The following is a 22,492-nucleotide window of genomic DNA, read 5'->3' as shown; positions in this document are numbered from 1 at the left end:
TTCAAGCGTACTAGGAACTAGATGAGAGAATTTATTTACCTGATTCAATCTCTGAATTTATGTACAACCAACAGCATTTGCTCATATAGTTGGATGTGGCGGAATCAAAAAATATCTGCTAATATCCATTTAGAGTTCAAACGATCACCCGAGTAAGGGCCACCCATAAAAAACGTGACATTTAAGTCTTTTTAAGCCTAACAAGAATATTTTCATGACTTTATAATTGACAAGTAAATAGTATAAGCCAGAAAGCTGGGGCAATCGTTTTTTTAGGGTTTGTTTGGTTTTTAAACCAGTCACATGTACCTTAATAAAATATTGTATGAAAGAAAACACAGTGAAATATTTGTATGGAAATTATGAAACAAGAAGAACACTAGACCCTCGGTGTATATCGGTTCTCCAGCCGGAAAGATGATTGTGAAACATAAACAGGAAGCGGCTGGGCAGAGTTTTGGGGAGTTGTTGGACAGCCATTGCAGTGTCGTGGCTCAGTAACAAAATACGAAAAAGGAGAGGAAGAACTGGCATCACGCAGGCTCTCTCTTTTTTGACCGGGAGACCAATTTACATGAGTATAAGAGCGATTACACTCGTTAAATTAATCTACAACTAAATAACGGGTAAGTTGATTCGATACATTTTCTCCCCGATGAACAGAAAAGAGTCGTATGTGAGCGGTCGGCATCCCGGCTAGCAAATTATCCCCGCTGCTAACGTTGCTACGTTAGCATCGGTAACACTAAGTTGGCTAACTCGCTTATTATCGATGAGCTTCTAGCTTGATATAAACTCAAGTTTAGCCGCTGTTATATGTATTGAAACATCCACATTTATTACTGGAGGGAACAAACTGACACTATCACATGTCTCTGATGTTAATACCTCGGTGAAGTATAGCTTCAGCTAACTGGTAATTAGCTAACGTAGCCAGTAACCCCTCGATGCAACGTCGCCTCTTAAGAGAATATGACACGTAGCTAGTGGCTTCCTACTAGCCAGCCTGTTAGCCGGCCTCACCCAAGCTTGATATAATTAGACTTAATATATATGTCTAACTTTGGTTTGACTTGCCATGATTCTGATATTCGGGCCCTTTTATTTTTATTTTTCGCCAACGCAGAACCTAGCGGAGATCAATCATCCATGTAACGTTAGCCGTTAGGGTAAGGGTTAGCTAACTTTGCTGCTACGTTGATAGTGGTTTGACAGATGAGTAAAACTGCATCCAGTGTCTTTATTGTATTATGGACTCATCATTTTCTCATGGTATCTGTGTGAAGTTATAACACCTGCTCGAGGGTGCCTGAGAAGATAGGAATTTGGAGAAAAATGTGTCTTACGTTATAATTTGTGAGCTAAAACACAATTCCAAACTAGCGCTGTTATTTTTACATAAATAACACATTATATTTACATAAATAATACATCTTCTTTATTATGTAGGTGTGAGGAAACATTAACAGCTCTTCAGACACCGAAGAATTAGTTCAGAAGGTGGACAGTTATAAGGGCAAACTCTCAACACGTGTAGTTTGGTGATTTGTGAGTAAGTACACTTAACTTAAACTTGAACCATGGTCATTAGCTCATCTGATAGATTTAATTAATAACACATTCCTCTGTTATGGCGAGTTTTGCTCTGAGGGCTTTTCTAGCCAAATTCATCCTGTACATCTCCAATAATCTTACCTTGGCAACCAACCATTTTTGTCACACCTTGTTATTATAGTCATTTTAATGTAGAAATTCAATTAGTTGATTAATTGATTAGTCATTCAAAGAGAAATTAATTTGCAACAATTTCGATATTAAGACATTTTTCAAGCAGAAATGCCAAACACTCTCGTTCCAGCCTCTCAAATGAGAATGTTCTGCTTTTCTTGGTCTTACATTATAGTAATATAATATAATACTGAATATGTTTTGGTTTTGGACTGTTGATTTGACAAAACAAGACATGTAATGACATCAGTTTGTGTTTCAGGATTTTGTGATTGGCATTTTCCACTGTTTTTGGAAGTTTTATAGACCAAAATATTAACCAGTTAATCAAGAAAATAACTCATCAGATGAATCAATGAGATAAACATCATTAGTTCCAGCCTTACTTCAATGTAGTTGGTCATTTTTGGTTTAAACTCATGTATATATTACTGTCAAACTGCTTAACATTCACAGCTGTATCACGTCACACATGGGAGCATCAGACTGTAAAGCCCACTGTGTCATAGAAAACTGGTGGTGGGAGTGGCAGTATATCGGACTGGAGTGTAGCAGCAGCTGACGTGTAGTTCAGCTGTATTTGCGTGGTCTTGACCTTTGGCTACTTTATACTTTAGCCCTGAAGTTGTTTGCACATTACGTAACTAGGGCTAGAGGTCGGCACCAGTTTACTTTGTTATGGGACCTCTGTAACTGGCACAGAGAAAATTTGATCAATTTTGCAAACTGTGTGTATGTGTGTCACTTCAGTGGATCAAACATCATTATTTCATGGGCAAAAAAACTTTGGTTTAACCAAAAGATATTCCTTTGGTCACAGAGAGAGGAAGTTTGGTAGTTTTTTCTGTCCCCATTTTCATGACTGTGACACTTGCTAAAGCATTTGATCACATGCCACTGAAAAGAGGGGGGAAAAGAAGCTTGTGAGAACTAGAATGACAAATTAACCAAACAAGAGATTGTCTTACGTAGAAATAACCAGCTGCTGTATGTAACAAGTCAGTGGGCTGTTGATTTCACACAGTTATAGCATGCCCTATCTCATATCTATTTTGTTTTGTTTGAAATTCTATCTGACTACCTTATCTTGAAAGGCTAATGCTAGGCTTCATTTCCAAGGCCATTGCAAATGGCTTGTGTTGAACAAAACACTCATGTTACCTGTTTAGGAGCTGTCAGCTGGTTTGTGATCAGTCCTTTGAAACTTCTGTCCTCCTGTCCAAAGACTCCTACTGGAATAAGCTAATCATTGGCTGTAGAAAGTCAGTCATTGTTCTTATCACCAGTTGCCGATAGCTGTCTTATAGGTTGAGGCAGGCCTCATGATTATAGAGCTGAGTACTATCACTTTTTTGAGGTCTGTGGTGAGGAGTGCTGATTGGTTCTCATTGATCTTACTTTCTGTCCCCTGTTGTCGATACTTATAATTGTGTTCTATTCATTTGTTGGTGTTTTCAGGTACTTTCCCATGTAGTCTCTGGGCCTATAGTCAATATAGTTATTAATAAATCTGAATATTTTGAAATGAAGACCAGTTGGACTTGAAATTGCAGTGTTGTCAACCATATAATTTTTTCATGATAAAAAAAAATCTTACTAGATATGTGCAGTAATCTCCCAAATTTATCTTCATTTTTAATCTTCTCCTAAAATTTCAAACTTTAGCGTTATACTGTATATCACAATTTAAATTTATGCTCTCACCTTTTTCCTACCATCTAGTTTTTTCCATGGACAATTTACAGGTGTGCAGTGCCTCTTAAGTGCTGCTATTGTGAAAATGATTTGAGCTTCAATATTTTGTCCATGCTGATGATAAAGAGCGAGACGGTCCAGATCTCCTTCAAGTTTTCCTGTCAGAACAGTTTAGTGATGACGCTAATTTCCCAATGCAAATTATGCAGTATTGGTAATACTCCTGACCATGAGAACAGAGACACTGTGTAAGGTCACTGACAACCTACATACAAAAATAAATAAAAACGTAAAACATTATTGATAAATATTCAGAGGAGAAGTAATTGGAAAAGATACCAACACTAGAAAGATTGTATATTGTAATTTTGCTCACTTTCTATATAATAATTATTGATATTACAGCTAAAATAACATTTCTTTAACAATTCTTTTTTTTTTTTTTTTTTTGCTCGGTCTATGTGTGTTCATGTCTTCTTACCGCTGTTTTTTCCCATTTGTTTTCAGGATTCAACAGCTCCGGATATGTCATTCCTATTCGATTGGATTTATAGCGGTTTTAATAGCGTACTACAGTTTTTAGGTGAGTACTGGTGAACAGACACACTAACTTACAGTAAACAGGAATTTAGTATTGAAAACCTTATAAAGATTAACAGAGTTAGTAAGAGTTAGTAGTCTGATTAATGTCTTCAATGATCACAAGAAGAACTTTAGGTGTTACAACTACTGTTCTTTCAGGTGTTCAATGAAAAGCAGGGCTGCAAGACTGGTGTGAACAAGAATGGGCTTTGTTCCAGGCCTGTTGTGGGAGAAACTGATAGGAACAAGTTTTTGTTTACTTTGTGCTTGCAGACACAAATCTGAAACACAAATACCCTGATGGTTCAGCAGACACGACTTCTTAAAGGGGTATGGCTCTGTTCAGACTTGGCATATACATGTATTTTGGGTGATCCAATCACAAGTGGACAGCTCTAAGTACAGGTGTGAATGCATCCAAGATGCTTTGAGGACACATTGAAATCAAATCACTCAGACCACATTCGGAGGTGGTCTGGACCGCATATAGCCACATTCTTTTGAGTGAACCACTTACTCAACTGACGTTCTCTGTGTAGGAAGATGTACATACTCATTTGCAAACAAATACAAGTTGTACAAATCCTGTAGGCTGGCTCTGTCCACGACGTCTTAAAATTTTGAAAAGCCCATACGGATATATTACGAGTGAATCAAACATCTTGGGTGATCTGGTATGTCCGGAACACGGCAAGGAATAGATCCAGTCTGTATTGATTTGATTTCTTCTTCTTTTAATTTCCGGCACACTAGGCACGAGATGTGCATTGCTACCTCCCGCTGGTTAAAAACAACAATGCATCTTGGTCTTTGCAAACAGAATTAGTGTATGTGTTTATTTGCAAATAGAGCAGGGAGGTGAGGTCCGATCACAAGTGGTCAGTCAAGATACATGTGGAAACACCTTCTAAGTCCAGGTAAACGTACTTAGAGCTGTCCACTTGTGATTGGATCACTCAAGATGCATGTTAATGCCAGGTATGAAGAGGGCCTATATGTAAGTTTTTGCTATTGCTACATAGCCGACATTAGCATTAACAGCTATTTACTTACCAGTTTAGAAGAAGAATTGCTATTGAAAGATTGTGAGGTCAGCATCAAACTTCATTCCTTTACTCGCCAAGAGCTGTCTCCACCGGTGGAAGGCAACTTCTATGTTACCTCTTGTTTTGCTTCTATTTCTGTTACTTGTTGTACTGAAGTTAGCATGCTAACTAGCTTTGCGATAGTGAGTTATGTCCAGTGTACCCCTCAACACGAGAGGATGAGGAAGTAGCGCTGCCCACTGGGCGTATTCCAACATTTTGTCTTGTAAACGCAACAATGGCTGAAGCTCTTGGTGAGTGACCATCACCACCACCCACTACTGGCAAGAAACTACATTCGGCGCCAGAGAAGTGAATGAATAACCATCATTGCTGGCCACTATTCCCTTAAATGCTTCTGTGTAGCTTGAATGGGTCTCTATAGCTCCTTGGTTAGAGCACTAACATAAGCTGGCTTATGGGTTTGCTTCCCATTGCGATCAATCGATTGATTGAATAGTAGGTACAAATCGATTTTCTTTGGTTGACTACAACAATAGAAGTGTCTCTTGGAAACATGATATGATTTTTTTACCCCAGCTTTTTAAATTTGTCTGTGATGAAAGTGTCCATTTCAGATCTGCTGAAAATCTTTTTGTGTGTACCAGCTGCTCCTCTCCCCAGCCTGTGCTGTTCTAGTTTCTGTCTCAGAGCTGCTCCTGTGTAGCAGTTGTTCCTGTTTTCCCTGTCAGACAGGTTGCATAGTGCGGTTGTGAGTAATGACAACATCTATTTGAGCTTACTTAGTCAGAAATTTCACAAATCCACTTTGTTTCTCTATGCTGCCTCAGAGAGTGGTAAACTCAAAGCCTTGTAATCTCTTCAGCAAAGTTGAGGAAGGGGGTGACCTTAGTTGCACCTTTTTGTATATTCAGGTAGTCGGTACGTCCATATGTGAGACCTGACAATGAGACAAAAATCTTGCTGGTTTCCCTTTAAAGTATAAAGCGTTTTTGTGCTTTTTAAATAAAAGATGGTTTTATTGTGAAGAATACTGTGTTTATACAATGTGACTGAATGCCGTTCCTCCATATAAAAACAAATCCAACTCTGCTTACTTTTTAAAACTCCACACAGAAGAAAATACAAGAGTGTAGCTTAACTTGAGCAAGGATTGCTTCATTTTATTTTGGTTTCATTTAACATTAGTAATGTGAAGTAGAGATTAGAGAATAGCAAAATTGGTAGGTGGACTACAGCCATTGTTTCATTTCAAAATAGTCTAAAAAAATCTCTAGTGCCCAGGCTTGCACTCTGAAATATTTCTGGCTTATTTTCAGGACTGTACAAGAAATCTGGCAAGTTAGTATTTCTTGGCCTGGACAATGCTGGCAAAACGACGCTACTGCACATGCTCAAAGATGACAGATTGGGACAGCATGTGCCAACTTTACATCCAAGTGAGTTTGTGCTACTCTATCTCTCTCACATGCACATTCACACATGCTCACTTAGTTAAGAATAGAAAGGAAAAAAAATCAGGCTGATTATTCACAGAAATTTGTTATCCATTTTTAAATTAACATTTTCAAACAGTCCTGTTGAGTGGGCATTTTGTTGACATATTCATTCATGCTATACATTTGTAAATACACTAAGCTACTGTGCGTCAGTGACTTTTGAGGTGCTAGATTTTTCAGATTAACTCATGATCATCTTCTTTCCTCCAGCCTCGGAAGAGTTGACGATTGCTGGCATGACCTTCACCACCTTCGACCTTGGGGGTCACGCACAAGGTGTGTGGGTGTGTGTGGGTGGTTTACCTACTAATGTATTTGAGTTTTGTTGGTCAGGTTATGTCTTAATGAAGATCTGATAAAACTTTTTCACTGCTGTTATGATCTGGAATTAAGATTATTGGGATATAAGCAGTTTTCCTTCAGGCGACATACCTGACCCGCATGTGGGGAAAACATTGTGCATTTTCTGCATCGCATCAAGGAAATTCTGTCCTACCTACATTCTTGCTAACATAAGGCCAATACAATATACCGCTGTAGCAGACAAACAAGACTTTAAAAATCTCATCTTTGTTTTTTTGTTTTTGTTTTTTTTTGTTTGTTTGTTTGTGTGTTGGTTCACATAGCCCGCAGAGTTTGGAAAAACTACCTCCCTGCCATTAATGGCATCGTCTTCCTTGTGGATTGTGCAGACCATATGCGATTGGCCGAATCAAAAGCAGAACTTGATGTAAGTACCTGCTACCTGCTTGATCACCATCGCGCTGTTGCGAGCAGGGCAGGGCTTTTGACAGCATTCAGAACTCATTGTAATAAATGTTGTTTAATGGTGCACATAAAGCAAAAAAAAAAAAAGGTTTTTATAAATGAATTCAAACAGATTTTTAATGATTAAATCCTCAGCAATTTTTTTTTTTCAGTTATCTTTTAAACAACATAGATGGTGCAAGAAATATTTTTATAAAAACCAACTTACTGTAGGTAAAACCAATTTACTTTAAGTAAATGTAAGTAGTTTATTTTTTTTTCCTAAGGTCACCTTTTAGCACAAATGTTAGTAATTGTTTAAAGAGGAATCCATTGCAGAGGAGGCAAAGGTATGAATTTCTCACAATAGCTCATGAAATACAGTGCCCTGTTGGATGGCATTTTTATAAGTTGAATAAGTGAACTCATCACAGTACTAAAAACCTTGCAATGCGATGACTCTCTACCATTTACATATGTAATTGGGTCCACTTCTTGAAGTTCTTAGGGATAACTCCAGTGTAATTCTGGAGAATTTAGGAAATTTAGTAGTTAAAGAACAAGAAAATTACTCACAAAATTACTCCTGGAAGACACTAAATATCTTTCAAACATCACAGGTTAATGTGTAATATAGTATCTCAGGATACATTTTTTTTCTTTATCATCATAAGGATACAAAGGAAAGCCAAATAGTAATACCTTGTCTACCCTCCCAGGCATTAATGACAGACGAGACCATTGGAAATGTGCCTATCCTGATCCTGGGCAACAAGATCGACAGGTCAGAAGCCATCAGCGAGGAGAAGCTGAGGGAAGTTTTTGGATTGTACGGACAGACGACAGGCAAGGTAAGTAAACACAAGTTGTGTGTCAGGACAATACGCTATACCCTATTTTAGACATCTCATCATAAGAATTTTAAGTCAGACAAGTGTATAAAAAAAATGAAAAGAAAATATCACGTCACCAGAGACTACACCAGAGAAAAGACTGCATGAAGAGCAAAAGGAAGACTATGGCAAGATGAGCCTTCACCCCAATACACGGACACTGAAAAGTTATTCAGCTATGGTGTCAAAATAGACTCAAGTCCCTCCAGTCCTGGTGAAATATATTACTGCTACTTGGTCCATTTGTAAGCTTATGTATCACAAAAATGATCACATATCAAGTTTTAGTTTGCAGGGTAGATATTTTTCTTGCAGGAGTTCCTTTCTTTACCTGTTTGCACAGTTAAAGAGCAACTTAACACCCGTTTTACATATTTAAATATTCAAGAAATGTATTTCAACCCAGCGCTCGCTCTTGATCTCCTTGAAAGGTACAACTTCAACAGGAGTTGATTTCTGACTTTATTAGTTTTTTGTTTAGAAGACAGGGTTACTATATTTTCTCTGGAAAAAGGAAACAATTTTAGACACAATCAATTAATGGTATAAGAACGTGACAATGCATACGACATAAATTTGTAGTCAAATTTTTAGAAAGTGGATTTAGTGTGACTTTTCCCCCCTGTTTTTCTCTCAGGGTAACATTCCCATGAAGGAGCTGAACACAAGACCACTGGAGGTGTTCATGTGCAGTGTGTTGAAGAGGCAGGGCTATGGCGAGGGCTTCCGCTGGCTCTCCCAGTACATCGACTAAATAAGCCAAGCAGCCATAACATACCAACACCACCACCACCATCAGGGGGGCGCTAAACCCAACCACTCAAGACGCCCACCATTGCCACCAGTACCATCCAGTACCCCATCCATGTCAGCCCAAACAAGTCTGCCTCCACCTTCAGAGAAACCAGTACAACTTGATCCAACCAATATCCTTTTATTTTTTTCCATTTTTTTTTCATTTCTTACACTTTTTTCTTACAGCCTTCACAGCACACACACACGCACACACACACACACACACACACACACACACACACACACACACACACACACACACACACACACACACACACACACACACACACACACACACACACAAAAACACACTTGTCTCCATCTTTCTTTCTTTTTCTAAGAGAGTAACATAGCATTGGTTCCACAGCAAAGGGTATTCAAATTTAAATGGATGAATCTTTTCTATATTGTGTCTGTTGTTTGCTGCCCTCTCTCCCTCTTTCCTGCCATCTGTTGAGTGTGATGATAGAAGATGCGTTATAAATGTAAATCTGTACATGTATCAAAATCCCTGGCGCCTCTTCCCCCTCTTCATCTCATTTTGAGCTATGACAGAGAGCAACATAGTTGTATACATTACAGTACACTTTTTTTAACAGTAAAGACATTCATTCAACATCGTATTTAATCACTGCATTTGATTTGTCCTGTTGTTTGTTTTCCTTTTCTTTTTTTTTTTTTCCAAAATGATTTGAATAAATAAAATGTGTGGCCATGTATACAGCCCTCACTATAGATGTGTGGCTAGTCCACTGGTCCATTTTTTTTAAAAATGAACCAGTGCATTTATCTTACTGATCCATTTCTTTAGTTTACTTGTAAGTTAAAATACTCTTGTTCCAGACTTCTATCTTGTGGGCACAGTCGAATTGAATGGGTCTAAGTAAACTGGGCTCCCTTTTTAAAGAGAAGCATGGGGTGGTAGTAAAACAATGGGAAGAGAATTTTAATAGAAAATAATACTGGCTATAATCCCAGCGAGGTTTGATGAAATCGTGTAGATAGCACAATGGTCAGTTGATGCAAAGAAAACTATTTAAGTAAATGAAGCTTTTGAATAAATAGCTTGTTAATAACATGCAGTAAGAGATGAAGGGAGGAATAAACAGATGGTTGTAACATCTAGTAGTTGTCAATATTAACAGTTCATCCTACAGATGTATTTTGCAGCGCAGACCTTTTTACAGGGTGAATCTAGTGACCAAGCGTAGATAACAGAGGACACAATCCCATAGTGGGACCAGGTAGATAGGCCTATGACACCTAAGAAAGGGACCATGTATATATGAAATGTACACAAACATCGTACATGGATTTTGTATTTATAAGTGGTATCCTTTGACCTATGTGCATTACCAGAAACTATTATGCATGCCTTGTTCTTTTGATTTTAATGACCATTATTCCAGAGTACAACAAGAGGGAAGAAAATGCCAAAACTTACAGTGAGAGTTGATTGTCATGTTTTGTTTTGTTTTTTTAACGGAAACAATGGAATTGCGCGTAATACACACTTTTTCTGTCCCTGTCCCTTTGTGTCTCTTTCATTCCTTCATGACTACGTGATGAGCTGTTCCAACAAGGGTGGGACTTACTGTTGTTTGCATCATAAAAATGTAATAAATGTTTGCAATGAATAACAGGCTTTAACAGTGATCCACAATGCAGACTTTTTTTCTTTTGTCACTTTTCTTTGGTGAGATCAGTAATTAATGAAGTATTCAGTTCCTTTACTTAAGTAAAAGTACCAATACAACAGTATCAGAAATACTCAACTACAAATCCTTCATTCATCCCACTTAAAGTACTCATGAAGAAAAATGGCTCTTGTGACTGATCTATTATTATATATAACATTAGATTTTTGATATTTATCAACCAGTGCACAAACAGTAATTAACTGTTGTAGCTGGTCAAGATGAAGCTAGTTTTAAGTACTTTATATAGATTTTAATAGTTTACTCCAGTGGTTTACTGTCTAGGGGTCGGTCCTCCTGCAGTGGGTCAAAGTAGATCAAAGTGACATTATTAATGGGGTGTGAAAATTAAAAAAAAAACAAAAAACTTTTACTACATAAATATGAATTACCTTTTTGGACAATTCATTAATCTTGCCTTTTTTTGTGAAGTATTGGAGAGTTTGACCTCTTTAAGCTTCAAACATTTATTGAAATAAAATACTTAAGAGGGGAAGCCACTTTTGATGGAACTGTGAACAAGTCATGGACGTCTGAAACATGAAAAAGGGGCTTCGAATAGATACTGGTTTTCTGGAGGAAAGGTGCAAGGTCATTCAAGAAAGCATATTTTTAAAAGTTTAATTATATGTTTTAATGTAAAAATATTAATCTAAAAAGTAAACAGTTACTATAGCTGTCAAAAAATGTAGTGCAGTAAAAAGTAGAATATTTTTTTCCAAAATGCAGTGGAGTAGAATTAAAAGGGACCTTAAAAAATGGAAATACTCAAGTAAAGTATCTCAAAATTGTGCTCAAGAATATTACTTGAGTAAATGTTTTTACTTTCCACCACTGGGTGATATGACTAGATTTAATTATCTTGATCTGACAGTTATAGCTGAGAATATCTACACTGGACAGTTTGTATTTGGGGCAGGATTAAATAGCAGCATGTATACCGTTAACTGGAGGTTCATTACAAGCACTTTCCTATTAGGCCATTAGGTGGCGCACATGATATTAAATCATTTTTAGGAATGCTGTACAATTAATCTTTACTTTTAGCACAGTGAATCATAGTATAAATGGCATCAAAGGAGTTCTTAGAACAGAACAGTACTGAACTCCAAGGTTTTCTTTTAACAGTAACAAAACTGGTGAATGCAATAATAATGGACAGTCACCATTAATCCTTGAATGCTGGAGGTTCCTTAAATGAACCACAAGGAGAGATTTTGAATACTCTCCCTTTTCACAACCGCAGTCCCACCCAAGGTTAATATACTGTAAATCTGTGGCTTAAACTAAAGGCAGTGAGATGTACACTACAATAGATTGACTCTCAAGAAAATTTGAATTCTCTCCAAGTTGATATTCGCACGGTATGTGAAAGATAAATTAGTCTAAAAACTATGATATTATATGCCATGAAAAATATCCGTGATATCAGTAATGTGTACATAATGGACAACTAATACTGTGGTCCTTTAAGTTCACTTACTCTAATACACACAAAACCCTTTATAATTCTTCTCTTTCACATCAGGTCATCTCATAGAATTTATATAAAGATATATCTTTTTATACTGTCTATGGGTCATCCGCAGAGTCCATGTCTTTCCCACGGACATGACAGCACTCTCCAGTCACAATATCAGCCATTCATACTCCCTCAGCGATCAGCGGGAAAAAGAAAGCCAAGACAACAGCCAGCAGCAGATTCCCAAACACCCCACACCCCCCTTTCCACCGTTTCTTTTCCCCTCCAGGGCTGTGCTCACAGTGGAGACTGGGGCTCTGGGTTTGGGCTGAGGTCCGAGACGTTGGCAGTGGGTCACAGAACTTGTCAGTGACCCCTGTAGCTGTCCTGGCTAGATAGACTTACCACTGTCCCTGTGACAGAGGAAAACTTTGGTTTTTCAGGTAGGCTCGATGGGTCTGAGTGGGTTCTCCTGAGCGCCCGGACATGGCGCTTCCTGCCCTGAATGAGATGCTAGGGGCTGGCCTGGGCAGGCTTGGTGAGTGCGGGGCAGGTTTTCTACTCCCAGCACAAGTGGAGTCTTGAAATGGCATGAGGCAGGAGTATGAAAGGAGGGATCTCAGCTAGTTGGACTGTTGATCGACTGGGATAGAAAAGACTGTTTTTTAGGGAAAAGATGGAAGTGAGAGTCATGAAAATGTCACTGTTAGTATGGTATGGCAAAAAACATTGCCAGAAACTTCTATATAATGAAGAAAAATGAAAATAAATTAGACAGCAAAGCATCAGAGATAATGATTGTACTTTAAAAGTACTTTAAAACAATTAACAACAACAATACATACAATTATACATATATACAATTATATAAATAATTATAACGATATTAACATGAAGGGAATTACAAACCAGTGTTCCACATACAGGAACAGTTATCACCCACGATAAGACTATTATAATATGAGGGAGAAGAAAATTAATAAATTGCAGTGGTATAAATAGCAGTATTTAAGGTAATAGTGTATTAGTTGTCAGATATCTTACCTCCATGTGTGTGAAGTCTCTGCAAAGGAAACTGATGCGGCTTGTCCTCCCTCACAGTGATTTAAGGATATGAGACACCAGGGATGGTGACTTCCCATTACTGGGGACTTTGCTTCCATCACTCTTCCAATCAGCATTCAAGACACGCCTAAACCAAGCAACAACCCAACACAGGAAGTTAGAAAGAAGGGTTGGACATCTACAGTATACGATCATCCATTCGGAGAAAATCTTATCTGATATTTGAAAAAAAAAAAAAAAATGCTCTTCCTGTATTATTAAATAAATGATGCTGGATAGCTTAGAAATTCAAACGCATTTACTTGTGAATTTTATATGATGATAGTCATTTGGTCAGAGTATGTGAAGTGAAATTGAAATGTTTGTATGTACAGCCCATTTTTGCAACTGGAGCTCTAATAAGTGTGGGGATAAATTTAGAAATGTGTTTTTAAAAATGATTTTGGACTGTTACAATGAAAACATGAGTGCAAATCCTCTTTAGCTCATTCTTGGAGTTGCTTAAACCCCTAACAACATTGGCTCTAGTACAACAATGTTTGAAGTGCTCATAGGATTATTCAGATGATTTAACTGCTGATGAAACCACTCTTACCTATTACAACCAAACAATTTTTTACACTAAATAAGAGACATTGAACTTTATCATGATCAGTCTTTAGATATTAAAAGAATCAAAACAATAAAGAGTGCATTGGTGATTTATCTTTGACATAAAAGCAGAAGTGTCTCTGAACAAAGAGTTTCACCCTGAGATGCCAAGCACTGTCAGACTCAAAGATAATGTGATGGATGATAAGATGCAGAGCTTCATGTTTGTTTTTTGTTTTTTAATATTCCCAAAGCTAAAAAGACGCCTCGTTTTCATTAAGTTCCGTCACTTCCTGTACAACACACAGCTTTCGAGAGCTAATACTGGTGAAAGTCAGGTCACACTTCTCTGATTACATTTAGGACCTGTAGGCAATGTACATGCATACACACATATACACAGTTTGCGGAAGTTTTCTTGAAATTCCACAGACAAAAACAGCACAAAAAACTAATATAATAGTGATAAAAAGTGACAGCATGACTCCCAGTGGTTCATTTGACTACAGTAGCCTAACAACATTTTCCGACAGCTTCCTGTTTATACCTTTCTCCTGTTTGAATTCTGATCCATCTAGGAGCAACCGAGAGGAGCAAAAGAAATAATTATTTGTATGAAAATGTCATGTTCTTCATTTGGAGGTCAGAAAAGAAGGTTTCTGACTGTAAGAAGCTGAAAACAGCCTATTAAAGCATACTCAAACAGCAAAGAAGAGTAATAACTGTATTCACGTGAAGCACCCTCAGTTTTAATCTTTTGTATGTGTTAATATAGAGTAGCCATTGTAATGTAGTGAGTATCTAGAAAAAGGTTGTACCTATAAATTTGAGAGAGTAAAAAAACCACATCAGTACCTTTACTTACAGTGCTTGAACTTGACATAAAGAATTTCCCCCACGGGAGCTGAAGCCCTCCCACTCCTGAGGCATTTTTAATTCATAGACTTAACATTGTGAGTGCAGCTATACTCAGTTGAAGTCATTCTTGTAAATCAGGTTCATAATTAGGTTCACTTTATCAAAACTCTCAGTGCAGGATTAATGGTTTGAGAATATTAAACACCAGCAATTTAACACACTCATTCATACAAGATGGACGTCGTCACAGATTTTCATTATAGGCTTTAAGACAAATGTTTTATATTCTGATAATATGTGCAAGAAATAAAGGGGGCAAAAAAGTAAAAATAAATCACTGTGTGGATTTGGCTGATGCAACCATATTTCACAGTGATCTATGGGGAAAAAATTAAATTACTTGAGGCATAAGATCTGAATTGAATCAATGGCACCTTTAAAACCTGATAGTATTGAGTAAAGAGTTCTTACATTTATAATAGCCACTTGCAAGGCAGCAGTGACTAGAGAAAAACCCAGAGGACCAGGGTTCAAACCCCATGTAGCACAGACTGCCACCCTGCTACAGTGTCCTTGAGCAACATTCTCTGGAAGCTCAAGAAGAGCTGCACTTTGGGTGACCTTTGGTCGGAAGGGGTCAAAAAGATAATAGCAATGTTCCTATGGGAATCGATTCAGTATTACATTACTGAGATGAGAAATGGGAAATTGTCTTGGGGATATGTCTGTACACGAGTCGCCATTTTGAAGAAAATGGTCATGTCTAGTTGCATTACTTTAAGTAGTAGTAGCTGAATTAAAACTAGCATAGCCATTGTGGTATTAGAAGTACCAGTAGCAGTACTTGTAAATGTAACTTGTAGTACCAGTTGTAGTGGAAGCAGTAGAAGCTGGAGTTTTAATGATTAAATGGTTAACACTTTTTCTTTCTCCTCTGGCTTACATCCTGTTTAGTTTGTGTTCAGTTCCTTTCTCTTTAAGTTATGTTAAATAAGCTTATTTTTAGTTACAACTCATGTGTGGCCGCCCCTCCTTTGTCAAGCCTGTAGTCGGGCTGTGACAGTAGTCACATAATGAGCAGGATCTCACAAACAGAACGAAAACAAAGCAATCAAGAAAAGACACACAGATGATATGATAAACACTTTTATTGTGTGGGGCCTTAAAATAAACACTTGGATCGGATTAACTGGGTGAGGAATTACCCGAGAGACAAAGCCAGGCATGTCTCCCCCCTGAACTCTGCTTCCTTATTACTGAGAAAAGAATGATACTGTCAACATATAAACAGCCATGCTCACAGTATCAGGGGCAGACAAAGTGATGGAAACAATACATGAAAAGGGGGGCATCAAAATGATTAAAATAGCAGTGAGAGTATACCAGCAAATCCAATTATATTGTATGCCAACTGGTAGTATAACAACCACCACTGATTTGATGAGTTTAAGGCAGAAAAAAAGCAGAAAGTGTCCTACGCACAGATCCGACCTGAATGAAGGGGTGGATCTAGAGGGGTGGGGGCAGTGACTGCCATCTTTTAAAATGAAGTGATGCTTTTCCCAGGGAGGCAACAGAAACTGAGACTCCCTTTATTTTTAAAACTCGCTATCCCTGTCACTTTCGTAAAAAGAAAAGTATCTGGGTGATATCAGCTAGATTTACTCAAACATTTGCTTTTTAAAGACACTAAAAGACATTTCACACGACTTGTGGTGCCTGAAACCACTTGGAAAGATGTGAAAAGATTCAATTGAAGGTCACCACAGGATCTCCACTACCTGCTGCTGTTTGATTATCAGCTCGTAGAGATTGTACTTGCCACCTCATATGCCAACTGTGCTCTATTTAAACTGGTTTTCCTGCCCTTGCTGCTATACATTAGGCGGCACGCTGGCATGGCCAAATACCAAACAATGGTATAAAAAAGAGAAAAGCACCAAAATCACACACTGCAGAATTTGCAACCAGAGAATGGTTAATGGTTTTCCTATTAAAATGACTTAGACTATGAATCGATCAGGTTTATCAAAGTAAAAGTAACGGATTGATCGACGAGATTACTGTGTGGTTTTTGGTGTTAAACTCACTGATGTGTACTCCAGTGTAAGCTTTGGATACTGGTTATATTTCATAAGCTAAGAAAATGCATGAATGTCATGTACCTGTAACAATCTTTGAATATAATCTATTGGTTGTATTGCATCATCATTGAATATGAATATGTTAACTCTGCTTGGAAAATGACAGCAGCAGGGTCCCACTACCTCTGTCTGACTTGACAATTAACAGATATTTCTTACGCTATGCCAGAGCTAAAATGAGCTCTTAGTTTCGCGGTTCATAATGCTCCCTTTCTAAACAAGCCCCACCTCTAGTCAACCTCAAGAACAGCTTCACAAGTAAAGATGGGGTGAAATTCCCTCTATGTACTCTTGTAGGAAGTTGTATTTTTGTGTTCTAACTCTTCGAAACAAGATGGAGGTTTTCCTTGCTGGAGATTCTCTAATATTTCTTGTCAAAGTTTTTAGTAAGAGGATTTAAACATGCTATGAATACAAATTGTAGCCTTTCATCTTAAAGGAATTATTCATTTGGGGTCAGGTGTTTAGTCTATTTATTTCGTTTGCCCCCTCTCCCTCTAAATTTCTCAGCTCCATTTTTTTTCTTGCTCATTTTGTCTCTCATATTCTTCCCCCCTCTCTCTCTTTCTGTCTCTTTCACCTTCTCCTAATCAACAGTCTGGCAAATCTCTGAAGGAGAGGGTACCACACAAACACAGACACACACTGTAAAAACACTGGAGGTTATTTATAGTTGAGGGTTGGGGTGGGGAGGGGGATGTGTCCTTCACCACTGCTGTGAACAATGCTGCCTGCTCATAAACACAACACCCAAACACAGACACACGTATGCCCACGCACAATATGGACATACAGGGACCTGAATTAGAATCATATGATATGCAGGCCAGCATCCAAACCAACATACATACAGTAAATGTACACACACAGGCTTATACACATGCACGAATGCACACTGGTAAGTGAATACAGTGAATAAACACAGGTGTACATGTTAATACAAAGATGCAACCACGCACAGAAAGGCACGCCAACTTTTTATGCGGATGCACACACAAAATAACGCCCCCTCTGCCAGCACTTCCAAAGTGCTGGAGGTACCTTGATCTAAATATATAAATTTTAAATGATTGAGACAAATACAAGAGAGAGAACAGTTAACTCTGTCAACAGCCTCAAAACATATCAGAGCCAGAGGGAGAGTTGGAAGGAGTCAGGGCTGAGGTATGAAAGGCAGAGCGGCTACTGAATCAGGTTTTCAGAAGAGCCGGCTGTTGGTTGAGTTGCCACTGAGATCATGGGAATGTAAACATTAAAATGTGTACTTGGTAGCTTATTCTCCATGGTGCTAACTCGCTAGTACAGGAATGGAGGGCCACTGTTTTAGCATTACTCGTTGGTGTTCATTTTATATACAGTGACTTTAAACTTGCCTAAATAACCACTCTTAGTTTAATCATTTTGACTATGTGTGAATAGGTTTGGTAGTTTTGTACAGCAGATTTTTCAAATTTACACAAAATAGAGTTAACACTTTATTTTTATAGGTCCCATACTCTGCTTTTAATTTAGAAGGAAGCTAATATTGATCATAAATTACAATTAGGAAGGTTCTTGGAGTACCAACTTGCATAGCTTTTTGTAGGAAACTTCTTTGGAAATTATGTCCAAGAAATTATTCGGACACAATAGGAACTGTAAAATAAAGCTTTACCACAATAAAAATGTATCACAAACTACTGAAATACTCGAAGGTAGAATACAAGGCTGCTTACCTGAAACAGTGACAAAAAAAGGTCTATACGACTTTTAATTTTGAAAATGTATCATTCAGTCAGGCTTAAGTAAAATTATTACATTATTACATTTTAATGCAATAATGTGTTCACAAAAGAAAAGAAAATTTCGTGAACAAAATAATGAATCTGGATATGTTATGAACAACTTTTGCTATGTACGACTATCACTTAAGATATATTGTTAATTTATGTATTTGCACGGTAATAGTCTACCATGGACACGGATTGCTTTCTCGTCTTAATTTAAACATGGGCAGACAGTCAAAAATCTACTTTTAATGTAACAAAGATAAACTCTACTACTGTGTTCCACTGTGGGCAAATAAATATTAGTGTTAGTTGTGTTTACCTTAGTAAAAGTTCCTTAACAGGATCATAAAAAAACACTTTGGGTATTCTTTCTTAGAATAGACAGTCCATTGCAGTTAGAATATGCTTCTACTGTTTGTAGAATACACTGTTCATCGTTTGCCTTGCAATGTTCGTAAAGCTGTGCTTTCCTTTGTACATTTAGTGTAAGTAAGTATTACAAAACTCTTTAAGCTTTTGAAGTCTTTGCACCAATATTTTATCAAGATAAATGATTTTGCATTTATTACCTTTGGTAGTCGAAGTGTTTACTGATGGTTCTCTGGTGAAAATACTATAATGTACTATAGTACTGTAACTACTGTGTCGTGTCCTATCATGCCACCAGAGGGCAGTACCAGAAGGCAGCTGAGGGTCTGTGTCACAATCTCCATCCTGGAAGTCTTTGTGAATATATTCCTTTTTTGCTGTGACTTTGGTTGTCCAAAGCAGTGATTCATGTAGTCAAAACGGACAGTGGCAGCGTCTGTACTTAATAACAGACCGTTGAAGTAAATAGTTTAAAATGCATCAAACCAGGACCCGCTGAGTCCTGTAGGACAATCCAGCTGATCAATACTAACTTTAAATTAGCTTCCACTCACTGCAGACTCTATTGGGTAGCATGTAATCAACTGGAGATTATCAAACTAATCTGCAGTTTTTTTTTCTCATAGATCAGCACCTGATTGAAACTGATATGGCTGTTTGTCTCTATTTTTCTCAACCTGTAAAAAGTCTTTTCCTGTTTTTATTTTGAAGTGGTGCTCTGATTGATTATTGTCAAGTGAACGGATGATTTGATTGATCAGTCACCTGCCGTATCTCATTTTGCGATCAATGTAGTTATGCTTTTTTACATCATCACTAACCAGATAACCATGTAAACAATTGCCTGATTATAGTATTAGATATCATTATATATGTGGCCTTTGCTTTTCGATATAGTGGCACTGCTCACTTTCCCTAAAACGTAATAAGTCTAATATTCTATTTCATAAGAATGTAATAATTTCTTCTGATGTAAACAGAGACACTGAAATTTACAATGCTGTCAGAATCTCTGAGTTGAGGTGGTAAACCTGATATATCTCCTCTTGTGATCAATTTAGTTAATAGATAACTGCCTCATAAAATATACATTATGTAGGGCATTTTCTGTGTGAAAAAGTGCCTCTGTTCTTTTCCCTAAAGGTTAATGTTTTATTAAAAAAATGTGTATTAATTTTTCATGTTAGCGGAGCTTGTCTATGTTCTGGGTGACTGCCTCTAGTACAAAACACTGCGGGAAACCCTGCACTGTAACATTTTCACTAGAATTGTGAAATACTATGGTGGAAGGGTGAACTTGTGATCTGTTCATTTGCCATTTTAGTTGTTGTCGTCTGTATTCAGCTCTTCACCATACGGCTTCAACTATTGTTATTTTTCATGATTATTTTCTATCTATTAAAGAGGTACTACACACTTGAACATGTTTTCTTTGCGCTGTAAAGTAAATGTTATGACTATACTGTGATGAAACACATTAGTGCTGGTGTTGATATTGACATTTCTTACCAACACCATCTACGTCATGACATTTATTTTAAAAAAAAACAAACAAAAAAAACGAATGCTAACGCCCTCTGATTAGAGGGCTATTTGTCAACCAACAACAATAGCAATGTTAAAACACCTCCCCCAGCACCCATCCTTGAGTGGGAGTCTGTGAAATTCCGGACTGGTTCAGAGTTGTTCTTTTGATGGCTGTAGAAGCACCACCGGACTGGAACGTTTCACACCAGACCCTCATATTGCATGGCAATGGCTGCAAGTGGCAGCGGGTCCCTCAATAGTAACACACTGCTATGTACATTTGCATTCGGCATTTTTCACCAGAGTGCTATTCTAACTACATGTTCAGCTCTGAGAACTCTGGCTTCAGGCATTACTGGGGCTGGAGTCAACGGCTGGAAGTGATACAACCATGGTTCTCCACCATGGTGGACCCATGGTTCTCCACCACTAATATCTGCTTCAGGGGATTCTGGAGGGGCAAAGACCTCCACCTCAAAAGAGCCCTCTACATAGGTGCCTTGCGATTCTATGTTGCTCTCCATTTTTGTCTGGGCGGGGTATGTCACTGAGCAACTCCTGCCTCACACATCAAGTGCCCCCCTTCTCTTGGCCACCTTTGAACATTTTTCAAAATTATGGACTGGGTGGGGTTTGGCTCAGAGCTGGGGTGAAGTTACCCTTTAATCTGACAGTTATTTTGTCAATCCATCTATCTGTTAGATAGTGAAAAATTATGAAAATTAAGTTATGTTGATAGAGTGAACTAACAAAGCCAACAGTGCAAAGATAACATTATCAGCCATCAGTAATCAAATATTATTTAGGCCTGCCTATGACAGTCATGTGGCCTTTAGACAGACTGCCTGCATGCATATCAGATTTAACCATGTGGTCTATTCTGATGTGTTGTATCACCAAATCCTTAACTTTAATGATAATAATCTTTAGCTCTCAAGCTCTCATAAGAATGTAACCGATGTCCTATCGTTATGTCTGTTGTGTTTCAGGCATACTTGTGTTAAACTTTGCAACGTGCTTCATGCAACAGACTGAGTCATTTATGCATATGCTATCTGAAGTATACAACTCCTGATTTATGTACATTATTAAAACTTATCAATCAGTTTTTAATTGCGTCTCCTGGAAATGGCTGTGGAGGCAGGTTTTTGTCTTCGTTTTGATGCAGATTCTTTGAAGTATGTTATGCCTGCAGGGAAAGAGCTATTTTATATACATGTACATCTTTAAAATTAGGTTTCACTTGAATTATTTACCAGAGGGAAACAAACAGTCATCCACTGGATTACAAATGAGGTTCAGCTGCATAGTCTCTTGTCCTTTACTGCCTCAAGTGTGACAGTACACAGTCGGCAGTACTTGATGACTGGCTCCAGACTTTCATAATCTATCTGAGCAAAAAATCCCATTGTCCCTGTGATTGCCTGTCTGAAAGGAAGGAACATGGCATGAAAATAACTATTACGGCAAGAGGATTTGAGAGGGCATTTTGTACTGTGGTTATGTTTACAGTGGTTAGGCAATACCTGCGATGTGAAACTGAATACTCATAATCAGAGGAGAAAATTCTGAAAGGCATGACTGCTTTTATACAGCAGTAAACAAACACAACGGATCTTATGTAAGAGCATATTTCTATTCTTATCCTTACCCTTCTCTTACTTTTTTTATTGTGAGGTTTAGTCATGAGTGACCAAGTAGGATTCAGCAAACTGTTTTCACCAAACACAAACTATTTCCCTCCGTTTTTGAAGAATCAATAGCTTCGCGGTTGTATGCCTCCGCCAACCAGTGCAGTTGCAGTTTACATACATGTCTTTCCAGACTTACATATCATTTATGTAGTGAAGACTTTGAAGGAATTTTATAAAATGCAATAAGTGTATTTTATCACAATTACCTTACAAATTCTTGAGTTATGGCCAAAAACGTGTGTTTTGAAGTCACAGTGACCTTGACCTTTGAACTTTGACCACCATTTGGTGGTCAAACAAAGTGAACGTTTGTGTTAGATGTGGAGAAATT

The 22,492-nt window shown here is 37.8% G+C and overlaps 1 protein-coding gene across 2 annotated transcripts; it reads left to right on the top strand.

Annotated features, from left to right (window-relative positions):
* Positions 1–406: 406 nt before the first annotated feature.
* Positions 407–9,042, top strand: sar1b (secretion associated, Ras related GTPase 1B). 2 transcript variants are annotated; one of them, XM_040149958.1, is made up of 8 exons: positions 407–626; positions 1,450–1,552; positions 3,931–4,006; positions 6,371–6,490; positions 6,761–6,826; positions 7,177–7,280; positions 8,017–8,148; positions 8,828–9,042. In XM_040149958.1, the coding sequence occupies exons 3-8, from the start codon at positions 3,949–3,951 to the stop codon at positions 8,942–8,944; spliced, it is 597 nt and encodes a 198-aa protein (XP_040005892.1). In that variant the 5' UTR covers positions 407–626; positions 1,450–1,552; positions 3,931–3,948; the 3' UTR covers positions 8,945–9,042. The 2 variants fall into 2 exon arrangements, with proteins under 2 accessions (XP_040005892.1, XP_040005891.1); XM_040149957.1 differs by lacking the exon at positions 1,450–1,552 and having other exon boundaries at positions 409–626.
* The last annotated feature ends 13,450 nt before the right edge of the window (positions 9,043–22,492 follow it).

The sequence above is a fragment of the Xiphias gladius genome, chromosome 17, assembly GCF_016859285.1.
Source record: "Xiphias gladius isolate SHS-SW01 ecotype Sanya breed wild chromosome 17, ASM1685928v1, whole genome shotgun sequence".
In the NCBI taxonomy this organism is placed as follows: Eukaryota; Metazoa; Chordata; class Actinopteri; order Istiophoriformes; family Xiphiidae; genus Xiphias; species Xiphias gladius.
This window is presented reverse-complemented; position numbering and strand designations above follow the sequence as displayed.

Bases quoted from the DNA above. Each gene is read 5' to 3' on its own strand.
- sar1b (XM_040149958.1), top strand. From the start codon at position 3,949: ATGTCATTCCTATTCGATTGGATTTATAGCGGTTTTAATAGCGTACTA. The intron at 4,007-6,370 runs GTGAGTACTGGT...GCTTATTTTCAG, and splicing joins TAGCGTACTACAGTTTTTAG to GACTGTACAAGAAATCTGGC. The intron at 8,149-8,827 runs GTAAGTAAACAC...TTTTTCTCTCAG, and splicing joins ACGGACAGACGACAGGCAAG to GGTAACATTCCCATGAAGGA.